At 39.3% G+C, this 27,572-nt stretch overlaps 1 protein-coding gene across 5 annotated transcripts; it reads left to right on the top strand.

The window, feature by feature from the left end:
• The first annotated feature begins 1,589 nt into the window (after positions 1–1,589).
• KEL (Kell metallo-endopeptidase (Kell blood group)) lies at positions 1,590–24,694 on the top strand. 5 transcript variants are annotated; one of them, XM_085324619.1, is made up of 18 exons: positions 1,590–1,727; positions 6,677–6,818; positions 7,851–8,054; positions 8,844–8,968; positions 9,871–10,017; positions 10,576–10,641; positions 11,671–11,859; positions 12,230–12,375; positions 13,882–14,005; positions 14,526–14,636; positions 15,696–15,794; positions 16,342–16,419; positions 16,854–16,957; positions 18,205–18,315; positions 20,315–20,382; positions 20,628–20,794; positions 21,687–21,782; positions 23,085–24,694. In XM_085324619.1, the coding sequence occupies exons 1-18, from the start codon at positions 1,710–1,712 to the stop codon at positions 23,259–23,261; spliced, it is 2,172 nt and encodes a 723-aa protein (XP_085180745.1). In that variant the 5' UTR covers positions 1,590–1,709; the 3' UTR covers positions 23,262–24,694. The 5 variants fall into 5 exon arrangements, with proteins under 5 accessions (XP_085180745.1, XP_085180747.1, XP_085180746.1 ...); XM_085324621.1 differs by lacking the exon at positions 7,851–8,054; XM_085324620.1 differs by lacking the exon at positions 21,687–21,782.
• The last annotated feature ends 2,878 nt before the right edge of the window (positions 24,695–27,572 follow it).

Here is a 27,572-nt window from a genome sequence, read left to right as displayed (position 1 = left end):
AGCTACTGTAAGAAAAGATGTAAAATAGAAAAGAGTGAAAAAATCACAAAGGGAAAGATGGAAGAAACACATGAAATACTTGAAAATATGTAAAGCAAACGATTACAGGACAAAAATTTGTTACATAATCCCGGTTCCTCATTCAAGCTCTCAGTTGCATAAAGATCTGGGATTGGACCAGCTATAAATTACTTTAGGCCACAGAGCTCTGCTTTTGCAGAGCAAAGTGCCTCTGCATCTATTGGACAGTTTGGATGGCAGCAATGTTCCTACCAGCAAAACAAGAGTTGTGACTACCTGGATGTTTTGTTACTTACACTGAGCTAGACCTCAATCATTTACTCAAGGAGTATTTGCAAAATAAGATGGAGGGAGCTGACCTATTGCAAGGAAAGTGTTTTTTTTCATACTTTTTCACACTAAGGTTGTTTGGTAAATCTAGAAATATATAGCTACCAGTGATCTAAGAAGTAGAAAGAACTGGGAATAAGTAACTGGTTTGAGCCATATAAGAAGTCTTTTGTCACACCTTTATCAAAGTAAGATGTTAGGAAATTACACAAGCAATTCTGGGATAAGGAAGTAATCTGACTGGTGGAAYTGGGAAGAAGATTTAGATTTTAGAAAACAGATCAAAAATTAGGGAAGCACTGAACAATTGAACAGACATCTATTCATCTTCAGATGAGCGAACCAAGACACTGCAGTCCCCTGAAAGACTAGACAGATTGGGAGGTAAACAGTTCTGTCCTGACCTTCTGCTTGTTTCAGTCATTTTTAAGTCGACGTCAGACTGGTCCCCATGAACTCTCTGCAGCAGGTTTCAACTGCAAACTCCCACCACTCGTTTCTAAGTTTTCAGGGAACTTATCCTTGTTCTCAGTTCTTAAAGTAAAGAAACTTCCCTCCTAAATCTTTCCTATATACATCATTAGGGAGGCAAAGACATACAGGCTGCAATTTCCTGAGAAGCAGCAAATAGTGGAAATAAGATTATTAATTGACATTTTTTTTTTTTATTTCTCTGTGTAAAAGAAAAGAACCAAAAGCGGATTTGTGTTCCTTCTCAAATGGATTTTTGGATGCAGGGGAGAGAGCAAAATGAAAGTCAGCACATTGGCCTTTCTCCTGGGGGGAGAAAGCACTAGAATCCAAACCCCACATTATCTTGCAATAGACAGAGGCCTCCAGACCCCAGAGCACCATGTTGAAACAGGCTATTAGCAGTAACAATATCAGAGCAAAACAGGCTCGTTGGGTGGGGAGGGTAGTAGGACTGTTGGAGTGAAAAGAAGCAGGAAATAGTTGAGAAGAAAGGCTGGAAGAGATAGAGAATCCCACACTTATGTTTAAAAAGTTTTCCCTCTAGCTTCAGGAGACAAAAAAACACAGGAGTCCCAAGGAAAAGCAGAAGAGAAAAATAAAGACAGTTTTATGAGAGGGAGAGGTGTTAAGGGGAGAAAGTGGGTGGAGAGTTGCAGAAATGTGTCCATTTCTCTCCCTCCCTCCTGTTTTCTTTAAGGGTGTTCTTCATCGAGCTTTTTCTCTCTTTTCTCCTCCCCACAGCAATCAGCCAAGCTGGGAAAGAGAGATTGTCTCTGATCTCAGCAGTGTATCTTGGGCATGGGAGACTGATGGTAAACAAGTAAGCAGAGGTGAGAGCTGCAGTAACTGGTAACCACGGAGGCAAAGCCTGCTCAGTGAAAAGAATGACAACTCTTCCAGAGGTAGGGAATGGCTTTGTCTCCTGGTCTGATGAGTCATTTTTGTTGCACCTGCTCTTTTTCTTCTCCTCTCATAGTTATGCTACTTACTGCCATAGGGAACTGGAGCAGTTGATTTTTTTAGAGTTTTTTTTTTTTTTTTTTTTTCCCTGAGAGTACCCAGAAAAGTCCTGCCCAGATCTCAGAATTAGTGATATGGGGTGTGGCATGAGGATCTGGGACTTCTTGCCCTCTGTATTAGTCATCTTATAGGCCATCCAGATGTTTCTTCTACTTGTAATAAATAACAGTCTGAATATTTTCTTCTTTTATTGTTTCCTCATCTTTTAACAAAGAGTTTCAGAAACTCTTTATGCAGAAATATGTGTAACTTTTTTTCTTCCACACAAATAACTGTGAGAGAATATGATATAGTTTTCTGAATGTGAGAATGACATGGCAAGGCTAATTTCTCCCCATGTAGTGTGGTGCAATTTACCTGATTTGATGTCTTATATAAATAGAGCCAGTAAAGTGTTAACTGTATATTTACAGACAACACACACTGGGCTGTTAGCTCAGGGCTGCTAAAATTTATAAGATATTCAAATACGATAGACATAGTAATATTTGTTATGTAACTTAATTATATTAAAAATAAGAGTTTATATTGTTATACTGTGAGCTGTTCAATGTTGCAAAAGCTGTGGTTTTATTGTAAATGGTCATTCACTTCTCATCTGCCTTTTACTGGCTGAAGAATTTTCAGAAATGTTTGGTTTGTACATATATTTTTGTATTTCTGTGAGAAGAGTCATCAGTCATAATTTTAAATAGTTAGTAGCTTTTGCTATGCTTCTAACTTTTAGTAGTCCAAATCATAATTCAGTAAACTTTCTGTTTAGTTTCACATGTTAGCAGGTATTTTAGCTTTGACACAGGCTTAAATATTACTTCTCAAATGGAATTTAATATGCTTAATTTTATGTACTTAAATGATTTGCTTACAGAAGATAGATTTATGAAAATGCTTAATTTCTTTGCAAATTAGTCTGAAAACATGTCATCCTCATGACTAATATGATGTACATAGTTTGGGCAACAGTCAAAAATGAATAATCTGTGAGTAATCTACTAGTTGAAAAATTAAACCCTTCAATTGCCTGGCAAATAATTATGAATAACAGCTCCAAATCTCCCTGCCCTTGATCTCTTTATTTCATTTGCTTTTCCTCAAAGTTAGATGCTCAGTGCATATTTTCTGCAACAGTACAGAACACTAGTGAAATGTGAAGTGGGGGAGAACTGGGCCAAAGGATTTAAACTTCTCTGCAGAATTCAGAACTGGCTCACAAAGAGAAAGAAAGAGATGTTGATGGAAGGTCAAACGCTTTGCCTGATTCAGCTGCATCAAACAGTTTTTGCTTTAATCAAAATGGACCCTGTTCAGATTCTGCTAGCTTAAGTCATGCTCTCATTTGAACTGAATGATTCATCAAGTAGACTAATGCAATATAAATTCAGTTGTTCATTTTACAATCAAGAGGACAATTAGATATCAGCTTTTAGTGAGGTTAAAGGCTCTTTATTCTCTTCCATAACCTCCTCCAAACCATTTGCTTATCCCTTTATGTCAGGCATGTTGCATAAGACAAACCAAGCTATGCAACATGCCGCAAAAAGTGCTTCTGTCTCCTACAAGCTGTCTAACATTTCTGCATCCTGTGCAGAATATTTATATAGCCCATCTCACAGAATCATGGAATGATGATCTCCAGTTCTGTCTAGTTAAATCTATGCCTCCTTGACGAAGGTCCACTGAATTTGGAAGGGCTCTGTATTTCATTGTCTCTATTCTGAAAACCAGTTAGTTCAAGAATCTGACAAGGATATTGCCTAGGTTAGTGTCTTTATCAGTGTACTAAAAGAGCAATATGTGTTTATACGGATTTGTCCAAGCTATTGTCCTGATGATGATATAAGGTATGATTTCCCTCTTCTTTTTCTCTATTTATGTAGATCCAGAAGTTCTCTCAAACCCAAACATAGTGACAAAGGCTGGATTAAAAGAGCATTTCTTAGGAAAAGTGAGGTGCTTGAAGAACTCTTTTCATTTTATGGCTCACAGAATATAGACCATAGAATCCAGTTTCTGAGCAAGAGGTATACTCCTAGCTTACATTCCCCTGTCTGTTCTCTTATAATATGCTATAATCTGCTGTTCTCAGCCAGGTACTTGCACACTTCTCTAGTTGTTTCAAATTAGAGTCTTGAGGGATGAAGTCTAATGTTCTTACAGTTTTTTAAAAATATACTATTTGATGCATTTTCCATTTCGAAAAGAACATAATGTAGGCTTGATGCAGAACTACGGTTAACCAGAATTTCTGCACAAATTGCAGCGACATTCTTAGAGTATTCTCATTTCTCAGCTTCATTAATATCTGCACAAGCATGCCATTCAGTATTTGAAAGAGATAAATAAGAGAGAATAAAGTGAGACTGGAAATTCCAAAGTTGTAAATACTTCATAACTGGGATAGGCCAGATTTTCAGTGTGAAAAAAGCAAGTCTATTGTGACAGAGAAGTCAAGAGCATAGTGAATGATTTAGGTGAAAGCCGAAGGCTCATACATCAAAGGACACTTACTCTTCCCCCTTTTCAACTGGACAATTTTTCTTTCCGTCTCTTGTCTGTCTTGCTCTCCACTTGGTGAGTAAAAGCTAAAATTTTTACTGCAAGGGCATATGAAAGGAATTCAGATTTTCTCCGTTATATTCCCCACAGTGTACTATATGTACAATGCCAGTATTGTCCTGTTTTGTATTTTGCGTCTTTTAATGCCAGAATTCGCTTGTACATGCTTGCTCTCCACTTAGTTATTCTGTATCCTGCTTTATGTATGTAGTCAGAAATAGGATTTTGAAGAGATAAAGGCAGTTAGGCATCCAAACCTTGTCAGAATTTTGCAGGAGTCAAAGTTGCCATTTGCTTATGAGAAGCCTCTACTAATGATCAGAACAACTGTGTGTTTGAAGGATATCATATATTAAGTGCTGCTTTTGTGTTTCTTCCTGTGTTTTCTGTTCTGTTAAAGTTTTTACATAGGAATCCCCACCACAGTGTCTGAACATCCTCCAATAGTACATTAGGAAGGAGATTAACAGCAGACTCGTTCATTTTACTTGCCTTTCCTCATGGGAAGGGGTATGTGCTGTGAGGTGCGTCATTTCTTGTAGAATTTTGCTTCATTTCTTCTTACTATTTTTGTACAGATCATGTGTTCTGTTTTTGTGGTAAAGAAGTTAAATACTGGGCCTGATGACAAATGAAGTTTAAGATAATCTTTAATTGTTTTGTGTAAGGAAGCAGCAAGAACAGGCAAGGGAAGATAAGCTAGGAGCTGAGAGTCCATGACAAGGCAAGTAAGGACCTTACCCAAAAGGGGTGGAATCTCACAATACTGGAATGAGGGGAGTAAAGCAGATTTGGAGACAGCAGCCAGGCTGAGCTAAGAGTCTAGATCACTGGGTAAGTCCATAGTGACTCCAAAGGTCAAGCCATGAAGTCAAACCTGCAGGTTAGGGCCAGGGACCAAATCAACGGGGTACACAGCCAGACACAGGCATGGTTCTAATGCTGCTGCAGCATATCTCAGATGGAGATCAAGCAAGAGAGCTGCAAAAAGCTGCTCCTAAATGAAGAAGTAGGTGCCTCCACTGAGGTTTCTTCTATTTTTTTCTCAGAGAGTTCCAAGGACAGCCAGGTTTTCTCAAACAGCTTTCTTTTATCAGAAAGCTGACCTTAAGCACTAGAAGCTAAACTCCTAGAAGGGAGGCAGTGCATGCCAGGCCCTGACCCTGCGGGAGTCCATATGAAAATCTCCAGCTAGCATGTCTATCAGCTCTCATGACTACTAGTGTTACCCACTACTTGCTATACTCTTTCTCCCCTATCCCTCTTTCTTGAGGCCTTTCTATTATTTTTTCTTTGTTTTTTTTCCCTTCTGCCTACTTTTCCTCACTGTGTATTGTCATCCAGCCATTCCACATTCTGTTTTTCAGTTCTTTCACTTTCCTTATACCACCAGCTTCCATTCCCATGTCTGTTTTCTTGTGATATGCTGATCTCCTTGAGGTATTTGCACATCAAAATAGGTGGAAGTAGTGGACACACAGTAAATTTCATCTTATTGAACTGTTAAATCAACTTATTTAACTTTAGGAGAGTAGCCTAGCATAGTCTTATAGCTTCCTTTGTAGTCAATGGAAAAAAAAAAGATCAATATCTCTGAATGATACTTCAGCTTGTCCTAAAACAGATGTCTGAAACAGAAGGGGTACTCAYAAGGTGCCTAGGCTCCTCTACTGATTAAAAAACAGACTTAGATTACTAAATACAAGCAAGTTTAAGTGAGATAAAACCTGTCTGTATATAAGATATCATCTGTGACCTGAAACTTACTGCAGTTTTTGGAACATGGTAAGTCTTTTCTCCCATGTGAACTGGACTCCAAGGCTTAGGATGCAGGAGTTGCTTCTTGCAGAAAGATCTCAAAAGAATGCTCAGGTTGGCAAACTGTAACAATAGATGGTGAGCAATTGTTTCTGCAGCCACCAGACACAAAAAGGCTTTGATACCTCCAGGATGTATATGCAAGGTGATCCCATAAACTAGAATAGAATGATGGGAGACAAGCCCTCACATAGAAAGTTTTATGGTTTACGGATGCATAATTTTTAATGCTTTGCAATAGCTATATCTGGAAAAAGCAAGAAAAATGAAGTAAGTGAGGAAACTTCTGGGAACAGAAACACCTCAGAGACTTGGACCATTATAATTCTCTAGCACTAGCCCCATCAGTCATTTCCTATTAAAATAAGTGAAAGTTAGAGTGTATGACAAGTTCTAACTTTAATAGAAATTTTTCTCTCTTCATTTTTTTTCTACTTGTCTCATTTTCCTTCTTCAGGCCTGTGACCTGGAGCTGAGAGCAGATGCAAAGAAGGAGAAATGTCCTCAAGGGAAAAGCCTACTTCTGTGTGCACTGCTGATCAGTATTGTCCTGGGCTTTACAATGCTTATTGCCCACACAATGATGAGCTGTGGTCTAGGTATAATACATGATATCCTTTTCCCTGCCTTTTCATTCACCCCATTTATAAGACCCCTTCCTTCTATCTCCCTTCAGTGCTTATTGGGCTTAGCATCTGCGTGAGAATCAGACTTTCAGAATCTCAAGTAAATTTAAGAAGATATTAACTGTAAACAGGGTATACTGTTTGGCCTCCTCCCTGGGTCATAGCTCCTACTTGAAGATCATCCCCCTCCGTCTTCCTCCCTCTGCCTTTTAATATGCTTGGGTGCACCCTTGAGGGAGAGCAGCATTATACTTCCCAGCAGATGTCTTTTTGTTGAATCTCATGCTCCTGACCTACAACTTCTATGTGACACTGTAGTGCTGTAGTGTCTTGCTCTGTCTGTAGTTGACTCCAGGAAATGTGGCTGAATCTGAGGTGAGGCACTCCTCCACTTATCCATCCCTGACTTCATAAGTCTAGTCCTAGTTTTCTAGTACCATCCAGTGTAGTCATGTTATGGAGGGAAAAGTTAGAGTCTCCTGCTCAATGCGGAAGTTGTGAAGAGAGACTGGAAACATTCAGTTCCCTTTCAAATTCACTAAACAGTTATTTGCAAAAAGGTTTCTGTACATGTTTTAAACCTAAGTCCTTCCCTTGTTTCGTGTGTTGATGCTATCAGTAGCTTCTTGTTAATATCTGGCCAAATCAGTGAATGTTGAATCAGAGAGCATACATTCAGAAGGCAGAGTAATCCAGTTTGTGACTGCCTCGATAGTACCAACACAGGACACCAGCTCTGGACTGACAGTCTGTCCTTCATTTACAGAATCTCCCTCATAAAGAGCAAAAACAGTTTTCCGATGAAGTCCATGATAGCACATGCTTTATTTCATATTCACTAAAAACTTACAGGGAGTTCAATGCTTCACATGCAAAGAAATTTGTATCAAAAATAAATCTTTTGAGGGAAATGTCCCACAGATAACTCCTTCTCATTTTTTGTTTGGCCTTGTTCTCTCTCAGCATTGCTGCTGCTCAGTTGTCTCCTGTTTTCTTCCTGAGCAGGATCCTGTGATGCTGAGGTGGATCTTGCACTATTGGCCAGACTCTTGAGTTCTAGGAATGACACAGTAGACCCCTGCAAGGATTTCTACAAATATGCCTGCGGCAGCTGGGAAGGCAAACGCTCAAGCAGAACCACAGAAGAATCATTAAATGTCTTTGATTTATTGTTGGAAGAAAACCAGCTGATCCTGAAAAAACTTTTAGGTAGGGACGGGAGATGATTGGTGTGTTACCTTCAGCATCTTCCTTGGTTAGAACTGATAATACTGATAACTATGAGAACAGTAGTCCCAACAGGGACTGATTCCAGTCTCTTTACTCTTCTATCATTACAGGTGTAGATATATTCCTGAACATGTCATATTACAGTAGACATATTACGAACATTTCAGTTCCTCTTGCTGAGTATTATGGAAGTGACACTCCAAATTCTGTCAGAAAAACAAGCCATTTTTCTGTTGCCATGTGAAAGTAGCCCTTTTGGCTGTCTTTAAACCTACATGCTGGCCCTGTCTTGACTCCATACCAGACTGAAGCCTACATATCTTCCTGTTATACTCCAGTTTCAATGCAAAAAGACCCATGGATCTGGCTCATGACTCAGGAAGAGTCATGGCAAACACTGGAGGATCTCTTGCTCTGTATACCTGGGGAACATGCATTCTGACATGCCCTGACAGTAGTCCAGGCACAGATTTAAGATGTGGACGATGTTTCACAACACTAGATGGATTTCCATAAAATAGAAGGCAGTTTTCTCCTTTTTCATAGTTAGATTTTCTTTAGCTTGGATGGTCACAGATTAACTTTCCTGTTCCAAAGGTTCAGTAGTAGTGACTAGTATGGATGTATTTGTTGAATTGCTTTGAATCACAATGCAATGTAATATTTCATTATATCCTTATTCTGCTTTAGTACTTCCCCTGGCTTTCTTAATTGCTGCTTTTGTAGGGATATTTTTTTTTACTTACTTTTTTTTTTTTTTTCCCTCAGAGGCCCAACAGTTTGGGGTAAGAAGCTCAGCTAAGGAGAAAGCAATCCTGTTCTACCGATCTTGCATGGATGCTCAACGAATAGAATCCCAAGGAACGCAGCCACTGAAGGGCCTCCTAAATCAGGTGAATATTTATGTTATTTTCTCTCTCTACGGAAGTTAATTCTGGTAGGGAGAAGAAAAGAGTGAAGTGCTGATGAGATATTCCTATATTTTCTATATTCCAGATATTCATATCTTTTTCCTATGCATTTTGCTAGCCTCTGGCCCTGAAATAAGCTGATGGTTCACAGCCCAACTTCTAAGAAATACAGCTTCTTGCTTTAAATGCTGTCTCCCAGTTTTGGCTTTCCAGCACCATGTCCCTTATTTTGTCCTCATGACCTTACACTTTAAATCTCAGAAGCTCAGTTCAGTAGGATACAACTTACAGGTTAGGGAACAGCATGCAAAATGGGTGAGATTTTGTGTTTAAGATCTGATAGCCATCCACTACTGTAGGCTTCTGGGAGGCTTGCTTGAAGAAGAAACTGCTGCTCTTTCGAGGTTGAGTACCAGGGAGGGATGTCCCTCTTCCTGTCAGCAAGGGGCATTTATGCTTGGTCTTCAGGGAGAATGGGCGAACCTTTCAGCAGAAGGAACAGCAACTGTAGGTCCATCTGTGAATCTGCTCTTACGGAGGTGGGATGTTTAATCCCTGGATGTCATTCTCAAATTCTCTTTAGAAAAATATGACTTCTTTCCTCTTTCACTCCCTTCTTTCCTATACACTCTGTTCTATTGATAATTATCATCACTTTTCCCTATACCATGCCATTTTGCAGTTTGTCACTTCACTTAAGTGAAAGTGACAGGTCATTTTAAAGTCAACAGGGCATGCAGAAATCTTCATGGATTTCACCTGTTGCCCTTTGCCTTCTTTTTTCTCAAAATGACTGAGCTCACAGAAGTGAAAAAAAAATTGCAAGTAAGGATCAAATAAGTATATTTTTCTCCTGCTCTCATGTTGCCTCTCTCCCTCTCTAGGTTGGTGGATGGAATATCACAGGCATTAGGAAAGCAAAAGATTTTAACAAAACTCTTCAGACTCTCATGAGCAAATACAATACCTTTCCCTTTTTCAGAGTCCATGTGGGGCCTAGCCCTTCTGACCCAAACACCAATATAATTCAGGTGAGTGGACTGAGAAAACAGGATTATCAGGAAGCACTGAGAATAAAGAGTCAGTTACACAGCCAATGAGATCCAGGCTTACTCACATTAATTCTGTGTTCTTCTCTGAAAAAAAAAAGTTACTTAAATTTTTCTATTCAATTCTTAATTTTTAATTATCTAAAAAAACCCTTTATATCCTTAGGATAATGAGGAAATGATGAAGAAAAAATTACTTCTTTTTTCTTATCTCTTCTGCCTGACCAGTATAGATTGGATTTTGTCATTAAAGGAACTGGTTCTTCTTATGTGCGTGGGTATGAGTAGTGCAATAATGGTGCAACAGTATGATAGTGCTATTGATGTAGTACTGCTACTATTAGTATTGTGACCCATATGGAAATATTTAATAATGTGACTTATATTTGAATGCAGGTTGCAACAAATTTAAGAATTTATAACAGTTGACATTTCAAATTCTGTGACATAGAAATAAAGAAAGCCTGCTGAATGTATTATTTTTGTGTTTCCAGTGATTCCGGAAATAGTCAGTTTTTTTTTCCTTCACTCCTTTTGCAGATTGACCATCCTGAGTTTGAGATGCCACCTGAGAGTAAATTCAAAGAGAAAAAAAAATATCTTGAGGTAAAATATCAGAAGCTGAAGCAAAGTAAAAATAGTTGTATGGTGTAGGGATCTCATTGAATTGTCTCCTAGTTCAAAGTGGCCTTTTTCCACGGTGTGTGGACAGTGACCTCTAAAAATGTATCCAGAAGGACTTTATTACAAAATTGTCTACTTCATTAAAAGAAGTTATTTTGTAAGATGTCATCTATTTTAGCTGATAAGTTTGAAACTCCCTGGAAGAGCTTGGTATAAGTTTAATGTACTTGCTAAGTAATATTAATGTAATATTAATCTAGGCTTCTCCTAAAGTTTCATCTTGAGCAAATCTCTCAAAAACTTCTCCTTCTCCACAATAAAGCTTTATAACAAGTTAATTAAAATGTATGTGTTTTGGGGGAGGGGTAACTAGCATTTTAAAGCTAATTGTGAAAGTGTTAACCCTAAGCTAGGGGGAAAAAAAGCTCTTTGACCTTGGGAGTYATTGCAACAAAGTTTATTTCATCACAATCTCCTTGTTTTTCTGAACTGGATAAAAATTGAGTTGATTTCAGTTTTTAAGCCTGACTCTTCTGGAAGAGTCCTTAAAAATGAGCCTGTTCACCCATCACAAACATTTCCTTGATAGCTCAAAAAACAGAAGCAAGAATCTGCTGTTTCATCTTCACCCAAAATACTGACTCTTTGTATCACTGTCCACTACATTTCTCTCTCTATTCCAGAGATGGCAGGCCTGCAGCCCTAAAATGATACTGACATTTAAAATGCTAGTAAAGTGAGACAAAAATAAGATTATTATTAACCGGGAATTCAGTGTTCTTCACTGAGAAAGCAGCTGTGCTCAACAAACTGTGTTCCACATGAAGAATTAGATAAGGATTTTGCAGTGAAAAAGATAGTTTTAGGAGGCAGGACTGAGGCACTTTCCAGAGACTGAAGCTTATGTGCTTATGACGGATGGTGGGTGGATGGATGGATGGATGGAAGAATGGATGAGGTGACTTAATTTCAGTCATGTTTCTTCCATTGGTCATGTGCTCTGTATTGCAGGTTCTCCGTGTGTATCTCTCTTATTTGGAGAAATTAGGGCACCTACTTGGAGGGCCACAGGATGTTCCCCCCGGCTCTTTTTCCCTTACCTTGTCCTTCATCTCTAACCTCCAGCGAGCTGTCACACCACTGCAGGAAAGGCAGCAAAGAGGCATGCTGTTCTATCGCACTACCATTAGGGAGCTACAGGTATTCATATCTGGAAGATCCAGATCAAAAGAGATATAAGATACCTTGTTTAGATGCCATTCCCTTGCAAATTATATGTGTAATCTGTTGAACTCTCATGAGCTCTCAATAACCCGTTGGCTTACTGTCTCTTATTGGTAGCATCTTGGGCTTTTCAGGCCCCCAGTTCCACCATGCTCCCCAGGTAATTTGATAAAAATATGACTTCTCTCTTTTTTTCTACTATAATCAATATCTGTCTGATAACCACAGCTCAACTAGTTGAAAATATCCCTTATTGGTATTAGGGAATGTATCCCAGTTTCCCTATTAATTCTTATCAGTTAATCTGGGTGTGTAGTTCAACATGTAAGTTTTGTTTCACTTTCAGGAAAAGGCACCCGCAATTGACTGGCTGCAGTGTCTCCAGGCAGTCTTCCAACTTGTGCCAGTGAACCTCTCTCAGCCAGTTGCAGTGCATGACATGGATTACTTGCAAAACATGTCACGGCTTATTGAACAATGGCAGAAGGAAAGGTAGGAGTTAATATCTGTGATTGTAGCTGTTCATACTTCAAGAAATATTAACTTCAGATGCCATAAATTAAAGAAGTCTGTGGTAGAGATTGCTGAATCCAATGGCATAATGGATGCAAGGCAGCTGTGGCTCCATATCCCCAGGTTCAGCCAATCATGAAGTTTAACGTATATTCCCAATAGGCTTGCACCTGCACACACAATATACATACATGTGTAATATATATATATATATATATTAACAGCTGGCCACACAGATCAACAAGAGACAAAATGCAGTGCCTTTATTGCCACACACACTCACAACACTCATAAAAACATGCACAGTCCCAAGTGGTCCAATCTGTTCCTAGTCTCCAGCTGATCAGCACTGAAGTCTGCTAGTGGAATACCTGTTTATCTCCCTATCTGCCTGGATAGATGTATACATACAATAAAGATCACTCCAGTAGCTGATCTTTGACACTCCAGTAGCTGATCTTTGACACTGCTGGCCCTTGGACTAACAATCTCCTAAATTTTACAATCTGACTCCAGCTGAGGGTACTCAGACCTACAGTCCTACTCACTGGCTGATCTAGTTTGAAGTTCACTAACATTCTCACATACCTGTTTAGAAGAAAAAGCACACCCACACAGAAGATAGTTAGGAATGGAATTTAATAAGTAGATAGGACAGACTGCAGTGATCATGTGTGGGTCTCAATCAGATAAATGGCAAGCCATGGGTTTACACTCAGCTACCCCCTCTTATCCCCTTTCCCATATATTTTCTCATGCTTGTTCCTCCCAATCCACCATGATACCTCCTTTTCTCCTCCTTTGGTCCTTCCTCCAAACACCGTATGGCAAGTATCACAGATTCCCACTGCTATGGGCTCTTAAAATAGCCCATAGTAAGTTTTACGCTATTTTTAAAATGCTCTTCCACCTGTCTCCCATAATGAATCCTATACCCTGTAGGCAATAACCCCCTTCAGTTTTCGAGGTATTCCATGGAGAGAGTTTCTGTGGTTGGCTGATGTCCCTGGGTTTCACACCTCTGTCATGGACCAGTTGTCCTCCTTTGATAGCCCTAAGAGTAGCCCATTCAGGGTGCTTTGTTACCACTGATTTGGCTACTTGGGTAGCTCAGCTTATTGTTCTTCTTAAAAACTCTCCAAGCCTTTGTGTTTATGGTGATTAGCCTTCTGTTTCATTATCTAACAATCTGTATGTGGCTGTTGATGGAAAAAATTCACCATACTGATCTTGCACTGCTGTTGGAGTTGTTCATGACTCTCTGGCACTTTCAGTAAGCTTGAGCACTGTTTTCTGCCCAGCATTATTCATATTCATGTTTAATTCATAAAATTAAGCACTATTTGCTGTTCTGAGCTTAGTTTCTTCTGAGTTTCTTCTCTCGCTCTTTTTTTTTTTTTTTTTTTTTAAGCCAGAAAGTGATATCACTTTAATATGGGCTTAACTGGGCCTTTATATTGATTTTTAAATGCCCTTTTCCTACAGGGTCCTTCACATCTACATGATTGTTTGTCTGGTTGGAAATCTCTCCCCAGCCCTTGACAGTCGATTCCAAGATGCACGCCTGGAGCTATCTAAGGTTCTTCATGGAAAAACGGTATCTAGAATGGTGAGTTAGCCTTCTGCCAACTTCTTCAGCCTCCACAGCAGCTGAACACCCTACGACACTCCTTCTGGATGTTCTCTTCATGTGTCTTCTGGATGTAATTTCTTAGATCTGGGGAGAAAAAACATTCTTGCCGTGCCAGTAAATTCTTTCTGTTTCTCAGAGAGATAATAATGTCGAATTTGATGTGACACCAAAACCTTTAGAGAGCTCATTGCTCTATATTATGGGACAAAAGACAACATACAGAGGTCCATCTTCCTTCTTTTTATTTGTGTCAGCTCCTAAATGAGTCCTCATCCTGTATGAAAGTAAGTAGATTAAATCAATTCTTTGTTTTATTTAAACAAAATTTTCTGAGGTGCCTTAGATGGAACTATATTACTTATTAGTCATGGCTGTCATTTCTAAATAATAGCATATATGTTACTGATTCTCTGCTTAGATATCTTTCTATTGTCTTCATCTTCCTATCTATTTTTACTCACTCTCATGTGCCCTATTTCTTTCTCTATTCTTATAGCTCCCTGAAGAGCGCTGGAGGAAGTGCTTGAGTGAAACCGGTTCTTTCTTTGAACCAGTCCTAGGGCAGATGGTCGTGAAAGAAATTTTCCCTCAACAGAACAAGAAACTTGTAGGTATTCATCTTTTTCTGCCCCAAGCACATCTCTTCTTTCTTTGCCATGCAAGCTTAGAACAATATCAAGGAAGCAAGGTCATGTGTAGATTGTATTCCTGTTTACATGTTCCTGTGCATACATACTTCTATTTCTTTGAGAAGGTGAGCTGTTATCAGAATGTCAGGACTCTTATTGCTAGAATAATCAATATTAAATACTAGCAATTATCTTGATTATGTCTGCAAACATAGTCATGCATTCAGCCCCAGCACCTATGAGAACCCTACAAGTGCATACAGTCTCTGTATGCTTCCTGAAATTAGTTATCACAACTAACGCTCATGACTAGTTCCAAAATATTAAAATACAGTTTGCAATATCGTCCCAACAAGAAATCCTATGATAGTTAGCATTGGCTACATAATGTTTGTGAACATTTATACAAAAACACATCAATGACAGAATGTTCTGCATGGATTCATGACAGAAGGAACATCTGCTTGCACTTCTTTTTTTCCTTTGAGGATAAGAGTTCCTTTTTTAAAGGAAAATGAATGTAGGCACTGAATTATATGAAGAGTTTACAGTGTGTAAAAGTAACAGGAAAATAACTCCAAGAAAAGAAAAAAAACTGTGTGTACTTGAAGCACAAACCTGAATGAACAAAGTATAACTTTGTGAAGGAGAGTCTCACATTGCTGTAACTTTGGAACAGGAGACACCAATACGTAATACTTGTGGATCCCAAATTTTCATTTCAGTTAAGAAGTGGGGAGAAATTTTGGTTTGGTACCATCCAATAGGGATTGAGTGCAAAACAATTATACTTACCTCTTGAGAGGCAAGAGAAAAGGTGTATGAGAGAGAATGCTGAGCCTAATGAAGGACCACAGTATGCCTAAGAAACCTAAGATTAAACAGATGTAGAAACTGAGTCTCCTCTTTCATTGAGACAAGAGGAATCATCCCCCATTTGCTTTGTAGTTGAATTGTCAGAACATGAGAAGACATTAGCTACGGCTAATCAGATGTTTTTCTGCAATCCTGACAGTGCTTTCTTTCCTCTGTGGTAGGCTGAACAGATGTTCTCTGAGATCCAGCATGCCCTCTATGGCCAACTGTATCAATTGAAATGGATGGATGAGCAGACCCGCCTAGAGGCTAAAGTTCTGGTACGTGCAGAAGGTATAAGTTACTGAGGCCTTCCTTTCCCTAAAGCCTTTAGAGAAGGAATAGAAGGGACCTGCACCTTCACACATTCCTAACCTTTTGTACAAACACATGATATTAAACAGATCCTTTAAATATACTAAAAATTGTAGGCGGCTTTATAAGTGCAACTGCATACGTGCGATCATTCAGTGATACATCGATACAGGGAGGATCAGTGTTTGTCCATTGACAACCCTAGTTAATTGTATTGAGATACATTGCACCTGCAGATTTGCATACAAAGAGAGATTAAAAACTATGAAGCTGAATGTCAGAAAACAGCGTTCACAAAAAAGAGTAGAGTTCCATTAGGCCTCAGACCATTGAATTCAGAAAGCAGAGTAGTAAGAGGAGATGTATTGCTTGAAACAGTAGCTGTCGTTTTAAAGGACTGATTTGTAAATCATATTTACATTATTCAGAAATACAGCTTAAATTGGACTTCCAGAATGTGAAGCCTTCTATTGGTGATATTTCTTTATTTTTTTTTGTTTAATATGTTTTCAGGTTTCCAAACTACAAGTGGAAATTGGCTATCCAGCTCACATACTCCAAACTGCCAAAGTGAACCTGGAATACCAGAATGTGAGCTATATAATGTGAACATGCCTGCCTCATTACTGGCAGTTTACCTGTACCAACTGCCTGTCACTGAAAGAGACTAGGATCATTGGAGCAAGGCACATATCCTACTGTTCTCTTTCTGAGAACAGGTGGTCCAGAAAACCTGTATCTATCACTTCTACTTTGTTATCTATGCTTTCTCCTATCGAGAGGATAGGAATGAAAGGGATAGATTGTGACTTGGACGTATGCTGTGTTTGGTCTGTGGATATCTTTCCTGTCATACCTTAAACTCAAGTTCTTTAGAAGTGGGAGAGGAAAAAAAGAAGTATTTTGGTAGTTTGTCTTTTGATGAGTCCCTTTCTTTACTTCTGGGACTTTTCTCTTTCTCATACTGCCCAATTCATTCTTCAGTTATGCCCTATGACAGTCACATTGCCTGTCTCTTCCCTTAGTTGGAGATAAATCAAGAAACTTTTCTCCTCAATGTGGTGGCTTGCTTGAAGGCACTGAGGGAGACTTCCTACAAGAAACTCCTTCAGCATCACTCACAGGATAAGTAAGTTTCAGAAACTTAATTGAAAAAAAATCACAGATTCATAGATTTGCAGAATAGTTGGGGTTGGAAGGGACTTGTGGAGATCATCTAGTCCAACTCTCTGTGCAAAGCAACCTATAGGAGGCTACTCAGGACTGTGCCCAGCCAGGTCCCATCTCCACACTTTGGACATGCCACGTGTGAGGACTCCCTCCTTTGACCACCCTCACAGTAAAACATTTTTTTCTATATTTAAATGGAATTTCCTATATTTCAATTTGTGGCCATTGACTCTTGTCCTAAAATACCTCTGAGAAGAATCTGGCCTATTGCCTTTACACTCTCCCACCAGGTATTGATACACATTGATAAGATCTGCCTGGATCTCCTTAAGGCTAAACAATCCCATCTCTCTCAACCAGTGTTTATATGACAATTGCTTCATCCCTTAGTCATTTCAGTGGCCCTTCACTGGACTCCTTCCTGTACGTCCCTCTCTTGTACTAGGGGGAGGTGCAAAAATGGATACAGTACTCCAGATGTGGTTTCACCAGTGCTAAATAGAAGGGTGTAATTACCTCCCTTGACCTACTGACAACCGTTCTGCTAATGAGGCTCAGGTTGCTATTGGCCTTTTTCTCTGCAAGGATGCATTGCTGACTCCTACTCAAAAAAGCCTTTGATATGGCAGCCTCTCTTGTAGCCAATTTGTATTCAGTCTGAGCTCATGCTACCAAAAGTGCCATCATTTTGGAGGAAGCCAAAGACCTTGAGGAACACCCTCTCCTTTTCTGCCCACTATCATAAAACCTTGTGTAAAAAGGATAGTTGGTGGTCCTGGACTCAGTTATCTGGCAGCAAAGTACTGTGTTGACAAGAACATTGGTGAGGTTGCCTCAAAGGTAGCACACGGGATGCTTTTGAAGGCAGACGATATAGACAGGCATGCCTGGGACCGAGGCTGCCTGAAAAGTACTGTATGCAGCATATTACAGGAGGTTAGTAACTATGGCTTACTTGACAAGGAAGCTGTGAAGGGGGAATACATGAATGTATATGAAAAATAAGCTATTAGCAGTGACTGTGTGTAAACAAGTGAAGATTTATTTTAAACATCCTTTACTATAGATGATGTGAACTTCAATGTTTGCCTCTGCTGCATGTAAGTGGTATTGAGGAAATCATTTCTGCACGCGCAGTGGAGGAAAGCAACAAAGTATAAAATAAGGAGTTAATATGTTCTCTCATTTCTCTTTTTCTACTTCTAGTTGGAAGATTTCCCCCTGGGATGTCCATTCATACTACTCGCTAAGGCACCATATGGTGGTCTTCCCTGCTGGAATGTTTCGCAGCCCTTTTTTCAACCCAGAGTTTCCCAGGTATGGAGGGACTGCAAAGGTGGAAGCTGAACATAGTTCCCTTTACTGCATCATGTTCCATGAAGGGTCTTAATAACTCTATCTTTACCTCTTTTTCTTACTGCATCCCAGAAAGAAACCTCCATAAATAGAGGACAGAAATAAAATTTAGCTTTTTCTAAAGCCAGATGATTACTGTTTGCCAGTTCTGCCCAATAAACTCTGAAAGAGTTTAACCGTTGACTCTGCTGGACCAAAATCAGAACCTAATAACAAAGCTGAGTCTATTTTCATCTGTCACTAACTGATACTGGAAGCTTAGATTTCTTGGCGTTAAGTATGAGTCCAGAGAAAAAGGCAGAAATTTCATGCAGGTTAACTGCAAAGATGTTAATTCACCTCTGCCTCTTATTTTCTAGATTCAAGAATCCCTATGAAATCCATTGAAAATAGGAAACTAACAGAGTAACTTCTTGTTAGATGTCTCTTCAAATGGATCAAATATAATTCTGCTCTTCCTTTTTTAAAATAAACCTCCTTCTAATAAGCAGATATGTTTTTGCATTCTGAGGCTTCCCTTGCAACAATGATTCTTATGCAGTTCTTGTAGTTGGGTTCATCATATTGAACAGATCTGTTTAGCAATAATTTTTTTGACATTAAAATCACTAAAAGTAGTTGATCGTGAAAGTCTTGTTTGTCCGTTCTTCTTACACAATAATGGGTAAAGACTTGTTGAAATCCCATTACATTCTAGAGATAAGCTTGTACTGTGGGAAGAGGCTTAAGTTTGAAAGAAACAGATGTCTCAGTTAAAATAATACTTTTTTCCATCGTAATCTTCTACCACTAGCTGTACAACATCCTCTGGTGCTTGCAGTGTTTCAGAAATTCGTTATCATATCAAGAACTCATTCTTGATAAGAGTTTATTCTTTCACAGTGTGAAAATTGTTTACAGTAATGTTTACAGTGATATGGGTTCTCATTCACCATATTCTTTATGTCTGAAAAAGTGTGCAGCTTCTTGCTACTTTTGCATTCAGTGTTAGATAGCAAAATACATTTTTTTCACTGTCCTTTCAGTTCTGTAGACTCAGAAGCCAAACTTGATCAGCTTTCGGTGTGTTGGCACTCTAGTATGTTCTCAGGTGATGCTTCAGATTTTAAATTTTACTGTCAAAAAGAACTCTCCATTTTTGATGACTCTGAGGATATTTAAAAAAAATATGAATTCAGTAGAGCAGTAGTATTGTTGCAAGCTATAGAGCTTCTGAAAGAGCAGCTCTGAGAGATGAGCTCTTATGTTTTTGTCAGTGCTCTATTAACTTCCTGGTGATATAATAACGATCTTCTATATTCATTTAATACTTCGACAATGTTAAGGAAGAAATGAGCTCATTGTTTCGTATTATGGAAAGACATTTCAGTTGGACTCTTGCTTATGAGAACATTTGTAAATTCATGGCATAGAATCATAGATGACTTCTGGAGGTCTCTAGTCCAACCTCCTGCTTGTAGTGGGACTATTGCCAAGGTGCAGTCAGAGAATTTGTAGTCAAACCTTCATGACTTTAATTTGTCTTGCCAGCTATACATACCATTTTTGACTATTCTGTTGTTACAAGATTATTTGTCCAGCCAAGCTACCTTTCATGAGTACCATTGCCAATTACTGTTTATGTAACAGTTCAGCAGGTAGTGGGTAACTAAGGACATATCTCAATAACAATACATTTTCATTAGAGTCAGTGTTTCAACAGACTATTATTATTATGACTTTTGGGCTGGGAATACTCTAATTCATGAAACAATTTCAAGCATTGTTAGGGTAATTTATATTTTTTATTTGGATTTTAGGGAGTGTGATGCATCTGGGAGGCAATAAATAGAAAATACGTCTGTGTTCTTTCAGAGCTGAATGCTTCTGCACAGCCACAGTGCTTAGTGGCTAAAGAGAAAGAACGCTCACCTACCCTCCTTTTCTTTTCAAAAATTTTCTTTTCATGTTTATTTTTCAGTGCTGTGAACTTTGGAGCCATTGGGGTCTTCATGGCACATGAACTTCTTCATGCATTCTATAGTTATGGTGGGTACTGGCTGGGGGTGAAACTTACCCTCTTTGCTTACTCTTTCAGGCTCCTAGTTGTACTTTCCCTCAAGTGATTTAAATCCTTGTTCCTATATCAATGTATACATTATTAAGACGGGTGAAGTTAAGGAAAACCCATTCCATATCATGTGGACTATTAAGACGATCTCAATGCTTAGTGTGGGGAATGTAAATGAACAGCAAAAATAACTTTACTTTCTAGGATTTTTTTTCCCATGCAGTGCTACCTGGGGGCTGTCCTACCTGCAACAGGAGTGCACTACAGCAAGCTATAGATTGCTTGGTAAAACAGTATGAAAGCTACTCCATGTTTGGCTTTAAGATCAATGGGACTTTTACTCTGTTGGAGAATACAGCTGACAATGGAGGGCTTGCCATTGCTTACCAGGTATTGCTATCTACCTACTTCTCTAATCTTACAGTCTCACCACACAACTCAACCAACCGTAAGATTGCCTGTACATCGCTGTCCTACATGCTGCTCCAGCCCTAGGCTCCTTATGCATCTTTGCCAGTGCAGTGTATGCCCTGCATGTCCTCTGCTCTTCCAGTCATAGGTTTACCTCACTACTACTCTATGATGCCACTCCTCCCCTTCACCCATTCCAAGGTGGGCCTTTTTTTACTTCCCCAGTTATGTCAAAAGTAGGTAATTATTATGTCACGCTATGTCATACCTAAGGAACTAAGCTGAGACATTTAAATTCATTTAAATTATCCCCATGAGGTAGAATTCTGTGTAGTCTTAAAACAATCCCATAATAATTCTTTCAGCATTAACTTCTGTCTAGAAAGAATCTTTGATTTCTTCATGAAGGAGTTCAAAAGTTTAATTAATTATGGGGTGCAGTGTGCTCTGAGATCTTTAGGTCTCAGTTGGTAGTTTCTCGCACTAAGAATATTGTGAGGGTTCACATGCACAAAGGGTTATTGGTGGCAACTGTGGCAATAATATGCAAAGTGTTTTAGTTTTTATTCAAATACTGGTGACTCATTTTGAAAGTAATTTTCATTCTTTCACAGTGCAGTTACCACATGTCCTCTTCTGACCATCTGTGTGTAGTCAAGTCTGAAATGGGGAGCACAGGAGCTGTATTGATGTTTTCCCTTTTTAGACCCATTAGGAGTATGATCAGCACCATGACACTTGAGAGTGAGCAGAAAGATACAGATATAGACTTGTTAAATTCATTAGATTGATATATTTCATCAATGGAAGACGTATTTTTGGGAAACTGTCTGAAAAGGGTATTATTATAATTAATTTTCTTTCTCCACAGGCCTATAAGAATTGGCTGAAAAAGCACAGACAAGAGAAGGATTTACCTAAGATCGGACTTTCACATGATCAGCTCTTTTACCTCAGTTTTGCTCATGTAATGAATTCCAGGATAGTCAGGCTTCTGTCTCCCTCTCCATTATCCTGCATATTGTTTTAGTTTGTCTTTCTTAATGTTCAAGTCTCTTTCACCTTCTTTACAGAACTGGGCATGATTAATGTTGTTGAAAGATTCAGAATTTCATGTAGAAAGCTAAAATTCACATATGGGGCCCCTATTCTATAGTGAGTCTCAAAGCTAACAAAAGGCCTATCTGTGAACAAAGCTCTGACACCTACCAAGATTAAATTGTTGCAGACAAGGTGTGTCAGAGGAAGTGTGCATCATAGCCAGCCTCTGAGTACTTTTTTGCCATGGTGTTCAATCTTAGAAGTTGAAAGTGGAAACTGGAAAAAGCATATATCCATCTATACTTTTCTTCCATCCACCGCTCTGTCATGGTAAATGACTAGATGTCATATCATTTAGAGTGAATGACGGTGAAAAAGAAGGTTTCAAATGTCATTTAGAGATAGGGAACTAGAAGTACATAAAAACATAGCTGGTGATTTCTGAGGAAATCTCTTTTTCTTTAAAGATTTGTGCATAGCTGTGCAGTTGAGCTGCTGATCACAGATCATTGGACTTCCATGCTTGGAAAAGTAATTCTGTTATTAGTTGCTGCAATTCTATGAAGGAAAAACTTTTGTGCGTGTAGTGACCTTAGAGCAGAGCAGAGTATAGAAAGGAATGAATCCAGTCCTGAAATCACAGAGGGTTGGATCTCTGTTGCAAGACTGGCATTTCAGAGGATATGTGGCTGCTACTGCATCATTTGTCAATGAATGAAGACTGTACTCACCAAAGTGATGACCTGGATTTTCAGCTGTAACACCAGTAAAATCATATAATAGCCCCAACACCACTTCTCTAGTAATAATAGGATATTGTGTAAGCACTCACCTTTCTCAATGAGAATTAATTGCTTTTACATAAGAAACTAAAGATACTGAGGCTACATCTCTATTGTCGCATTAGACAGGGTCATCCAAGATTGCATAAATCTGAGCTTCCAGATACTCAACATTCCCTGTGTTCTGGACTAGCTAGTTTAGAAAGAGAGCAGGTGGCTTGTCAGAAAGGCAAACTGAGACAGAGAAAATGTAGAGAAGGGGAAGATGGTGGGAAATTGTGGTTGTGAAGGGAAAGATCTGAACACTCTTGGCCCCATGTATGCTTCCTTGCCTACTTCAGCAGCTTCAGGCATGCAGAATGTACAGAGACACAAAGGGGACCCTTAAGATTTATTTACACAAGGACTTTCAGGCAAACTGACTTTTCTGTTTTGCTTCTCTTCAGACAATGTGTGGATACCAGGATCCTGAGAACCTACAATCTTATGTGCACACAGATCTGCACAGCCCCTTGCCACTTCGTGTTTGTGGGCCTGTCAGCAATAGCCAGGACTTTGCCAAACACTTCCACTGCCCCAGCAGATCACCAATGAACCCAGCTAAGAAGTGCCACATCTGGTAATCTGCAAAGGAGGAGAAAGATATGACTCGAGATGAAGGCCTGAACTGTGAAAGTATGGTCATCTTGTCTGGGCTCATAGAAAGACATGGTGCTCTTATTCATTCATCTATATTCTTTTTCTTGTTATCCTTTCCTCAGCCTCAACTTGCACCTCTCTCAGCAGTTTATTGTAGCAAAAATTCCAGTCTGAGTTCATAGGGGAAGAGGATCTCTTCCTACTGCTGGCTCTTCCTACTGCTCCTAGCACTATGTCCCAGCTGGGATAACTCTAGAGTCCAGCAAGTCCCAAAGGAGCAAGATGACTAGCCAGTCACCTTCGGATGAACAGTCCAGGAAAGGACTGTTACGCCTGCAATTCCTCTGTTTAATGGGTTTCCCTGTCTACTCCAGCCGCCCCACAGTCATATTGAATGGACAGGCCAATAAGTTGTAACCATAAGATCTGTTCATATCAGAGAGGCTCTTAGGGAGATCCTGCAGGTTGGCTACACAAACCACACATTTACACTACTAGACAAGGAAGAAACAACAACAATGAAATTTAGCAGAGTTTTAGCTTTATGCATCATCTGTGCTCTTTTATCCAAGTTCACTGGGACGATTTATTACTACATCTGATCGTGCCAGACTCCATGTATTGTGCTGTACAGGAAGCGTTTTCCTCTTGCCAAGTGCTCTATGGAAAGTGGCAGCAAACAACAGAAGTTGTAACAGCAATACTGTTGCTTGCTGTCTATAAAATAAGGCAGAAAAGATGTATAGGTTGAGAGAAAAGAGAAACTAAAACTCCGAGGAAACAAAATAGAAAAGAGGAAGGCATACCTATTGGTGGGAGATGGATTGGGAGCTGAGAAAAGGGTACTGCCCAACAAGATTCTCTTTCTTCCCAGTCTCTAATTTACAGTGAGGGTATGGGTGAAAGTGAAGTATGGGATAGACACAAGAGGTCCTAGAGAACTCTGAAGATTGTTAGCATGAACACTCAGAATTCTAAGAACTTCTGTGGATCTTGAACCAAATTCTCTCATCCCTTCAGGTTCTCTAATCCCTACATTTGTAAATATTCACCCTCCAAACAGGGGAATTCAGCTGATGTAGGTTTTTACTATCTAGTCAAAACTGAATTTTAAGGATTAAGATAAGTAATATGCCATCATTATGAAAACTGATAACTGTAATAATTCTCCTAATTCTTACCAAGTATTGACCAACATCAGAACATTTCAAGAACAGACTGTTCAGTGATTTCATTTTCATTAGTGAAAGACTAAAATATTAAGTGCTATTTGCTTCAGAAAAAAAAAAACAATATCACTTTGATTATAAACTCTTTATGGCCAGGTCTGTTTTTTTGTTTTGTATTTATACTGTGCCCAGCATGACCAGAGTTCTTAGCTGACATTCCAACACAAATAATAAATAATAACAAAATTGTGCTTGTGCTTTTCTTTCCAAGGTCACTTTTAAACAATGTATACTCCTCCTACACTCTTTTAATCAATGTTTTCCCAGAAACATGTTTATAATGTTCTGTCTTTCTTTCAGATACTATAATAATTACTCATCTGTAACATTAAACCAGACAGTGTGTAATGTATCAGTTATTTCACTATTTAAAGACTACTTGGCTTCATTATTTGTAGCATATATAGAAAGCAAAAGCTGTTTTGTTTACAGTCTGAATTTTGATGTTTAGTGTTGATTTTTAGTGTTTCTTGATAAGTAGGAGGGGGAAACATTTCTCTGGAATATGCAATTTGTTCCTGCTCTTACAATTTATGTCAAATTTAAGAATTTGCTATTTCAAAAGCAGGATTACCCTTGAATTTTGGTGAATTGAATCTGTTCTTATTTGTTACTGATGATGGTTTTACATGAAGAGTGGATGGGAGGTAGAAGAACGGAGGTCTGACATGGAAAAAAATGCATGAGCCTTGGACTGAGGGTTTATTGCGTTTCTCAAGAAAGGAAGGAGAAGCAGCACTTTCAATATGTGCATAAGATTCCTGCTCTTGTCCTCTGTCTTAGAGGTTCCCTGGGAGACGTGGATGGTTGAAGAGAGGCTGTGTTGCCTAGTAAGTGATTATGAAATGTATGTAGATGTTCAAATTGCCTTCATCTGCGATGATAGCAATGATTTCTGGCTCTATGTCACACATAAGAAGAGCAGCACAATGCTGCCAGTGTTGAGGGAGAGGGCCAAATCCGGCAGCATATCCTTCACCGCTGAATTCCTCAGCCTTTCAGAGTCCTCATCCTGCACCATGTCAATCACCTCCATACCTTCCCCTGTTGACGAGGCCACAAATGTTTCTTCCATTTGCTCCCAGCCTGTAACTTAGCATATAGGGGAGAGGGGTGCAACATAAGCTTTCTTCTCATTCTTTCCTTTCATACTTGCATCCTTTTGACCTCTGATTCCTTCGCTTTCTTTTTTCTCTCTGCTTTCTAAATTTTCAAGTCCATTTTGCCCTTATTATGTGTCCATTCTCTCCTTCACAATATCCATCTTTTCATTCACACTCCATCCCACTCTCTGCCTACTTCCCTCGTCCTTTTCTTATGTCTGTCTGTCCTCACTCAGTGCATATTCCTCTATGCTCACCCTCCCCACAGTGTTCTCAGAATTCCAAAATGTGATTCCTTGATATGTGTGGATATGAGCATGCACATCTAGTGTAAACTTCTCTCCTTTTGTCCTAAGTGCATGCTATTGTTGCAGGGTAAGTCCCTCATCCAGAAAGGAGAGACCATCATCACTGCTGTTTAATGCAAGGAACTGGAATAACTGGGACTGGAATTTGGGTCTTCTGGTTCAACACTCATTCTCCTTTCTCCTGCAGTTTTTTTCCTGTCTCCTTCTCTCAATACAGTCCTTCCWATCATCTTGCTAAAAGTCTCTTTCTTCTATTGATTTTCCCTTTCCTTATTTTCTCACTCTTATATTTTACCAGTTTCCCTTCATCCTCTTCAACACGCTTCCTCCCTGGCTTTTGCCTATCTTGCTGTCTCTTTTCACATGTTGGTCCCACTCCTCAGACTATTCTCCCTGAATTAATGAAATTTGGTCCTATTTCCTGGGCATGGTTTGTGCTAGGACTACATCTCATTATTATTCCTCAATTTCATTGCTTCATGGCAGCCAGGAGAACGGTGGTCAGTGGAAGGAGCAGAAAGACAGAAAGAGGCTTGTCTCAGACAGTGCTTGAATAGCCAGCACATCACAAGCCACAACCTCTTTTTTTTTTTTTTTTTTTTTTTTTTTTTTTTTTTTTGTAGATGGACCTGTTGTCACTTCAAGAGGAACTGACCTCTTCAGAAAGGGTGCCAGATCTTGGAGCCATTGCTCCAAATCTAGCAGACACAACTGGGAGTTCTTGTCTTTTCCAGGGTACAGCCAGTCAGTCTTTTTTATTTTATTTTATTTTATTCAGGCATTAGAGGCAGTGGTTACTGGTTTGCCACAGGGCAATTTAAACCATTTAAGATACTGCTCTGTCAAGCAATAGTGTGATCTCAGAGGAAGTTGTGTGTTGGGAACCCTGTTTCATATCACAGGTAGGATCTTGTGAAAATTTTTCTCTTCCTTAGAAAAACTCATAACTCTTGCCCAAAGACTTTCACAGGACTTTTGTTTCCCTTGTTCCACTACACTGTGAGGAAGCTGTGCTTTGAACCAAGTGCCCACATCCTCCTGCCACTACTTTAAATAACTTTCGGTTTCTGTACAGAGAACTTTACTATTAGATTGCATTCCATGAGTAGTACTAGGAGAGGCAGCATGAGAAAGAATGCATTTGYAGTGGCAAATGTGACTGTCTCCCCAAAAGAATGAGAAACTCATTATGAATAAAAGACGCTGTACAGGACAAGTACAGGGCCCAATGAGAAGGGCACTCTCTAAATGAAAAAGGAATCATTTCTTGGCTCTGAGAAAGGCTTTTGAAATCTTTTTCCCCTCCTTTTTCTCACTCTCCTTCCATTACATCTTCTTTCTTTGCTTTCCTGCACTTTTCCATTACAACAATGGCCTCAGAGTCTTTCTTTCATCTTCTCAGGACCCTGAGTGCCCTAAGAGGCCTTAATGACTCTATCCAGCCTCACCTGAAGCATCCTCCCCCACCTTCTGCCCATTTATTAAGGTCTGGCCTGGATCTTCAGTTCCTGTCTGAGGTGTTTGTAGGTGTACCTCTCTCCAGTTCCAGCTCTCAGAGTTGTGCCTTGCCATGGACCCTGTTGATCCAGACCCTGACCTGTGGACTGATTTCCTGGCTTGGCCTTGGACCTCTCTCATCCTTCTGGACTTATGTG

Source organism: Rhea americana, unplaced genomic scaffold (genome assembly GCF_003343005.1).
Source record: "Rhea americana isolate MKP2758 unplaced genomic scaffold, rheAme1 scaffold_92, whole genome shotgun sequence".
Classification (NCBI taxonomy): Eukaryota; Metazoa; Chordata; class Aves; order Rheiformes; family Rheidae; genus Rhea; species Rhea americana.
The sequence above is the reverse complement of the archived record's forward strand: the minus strand, read 5'-3'. Positions and strand labels throughout refer to the sequence as shown.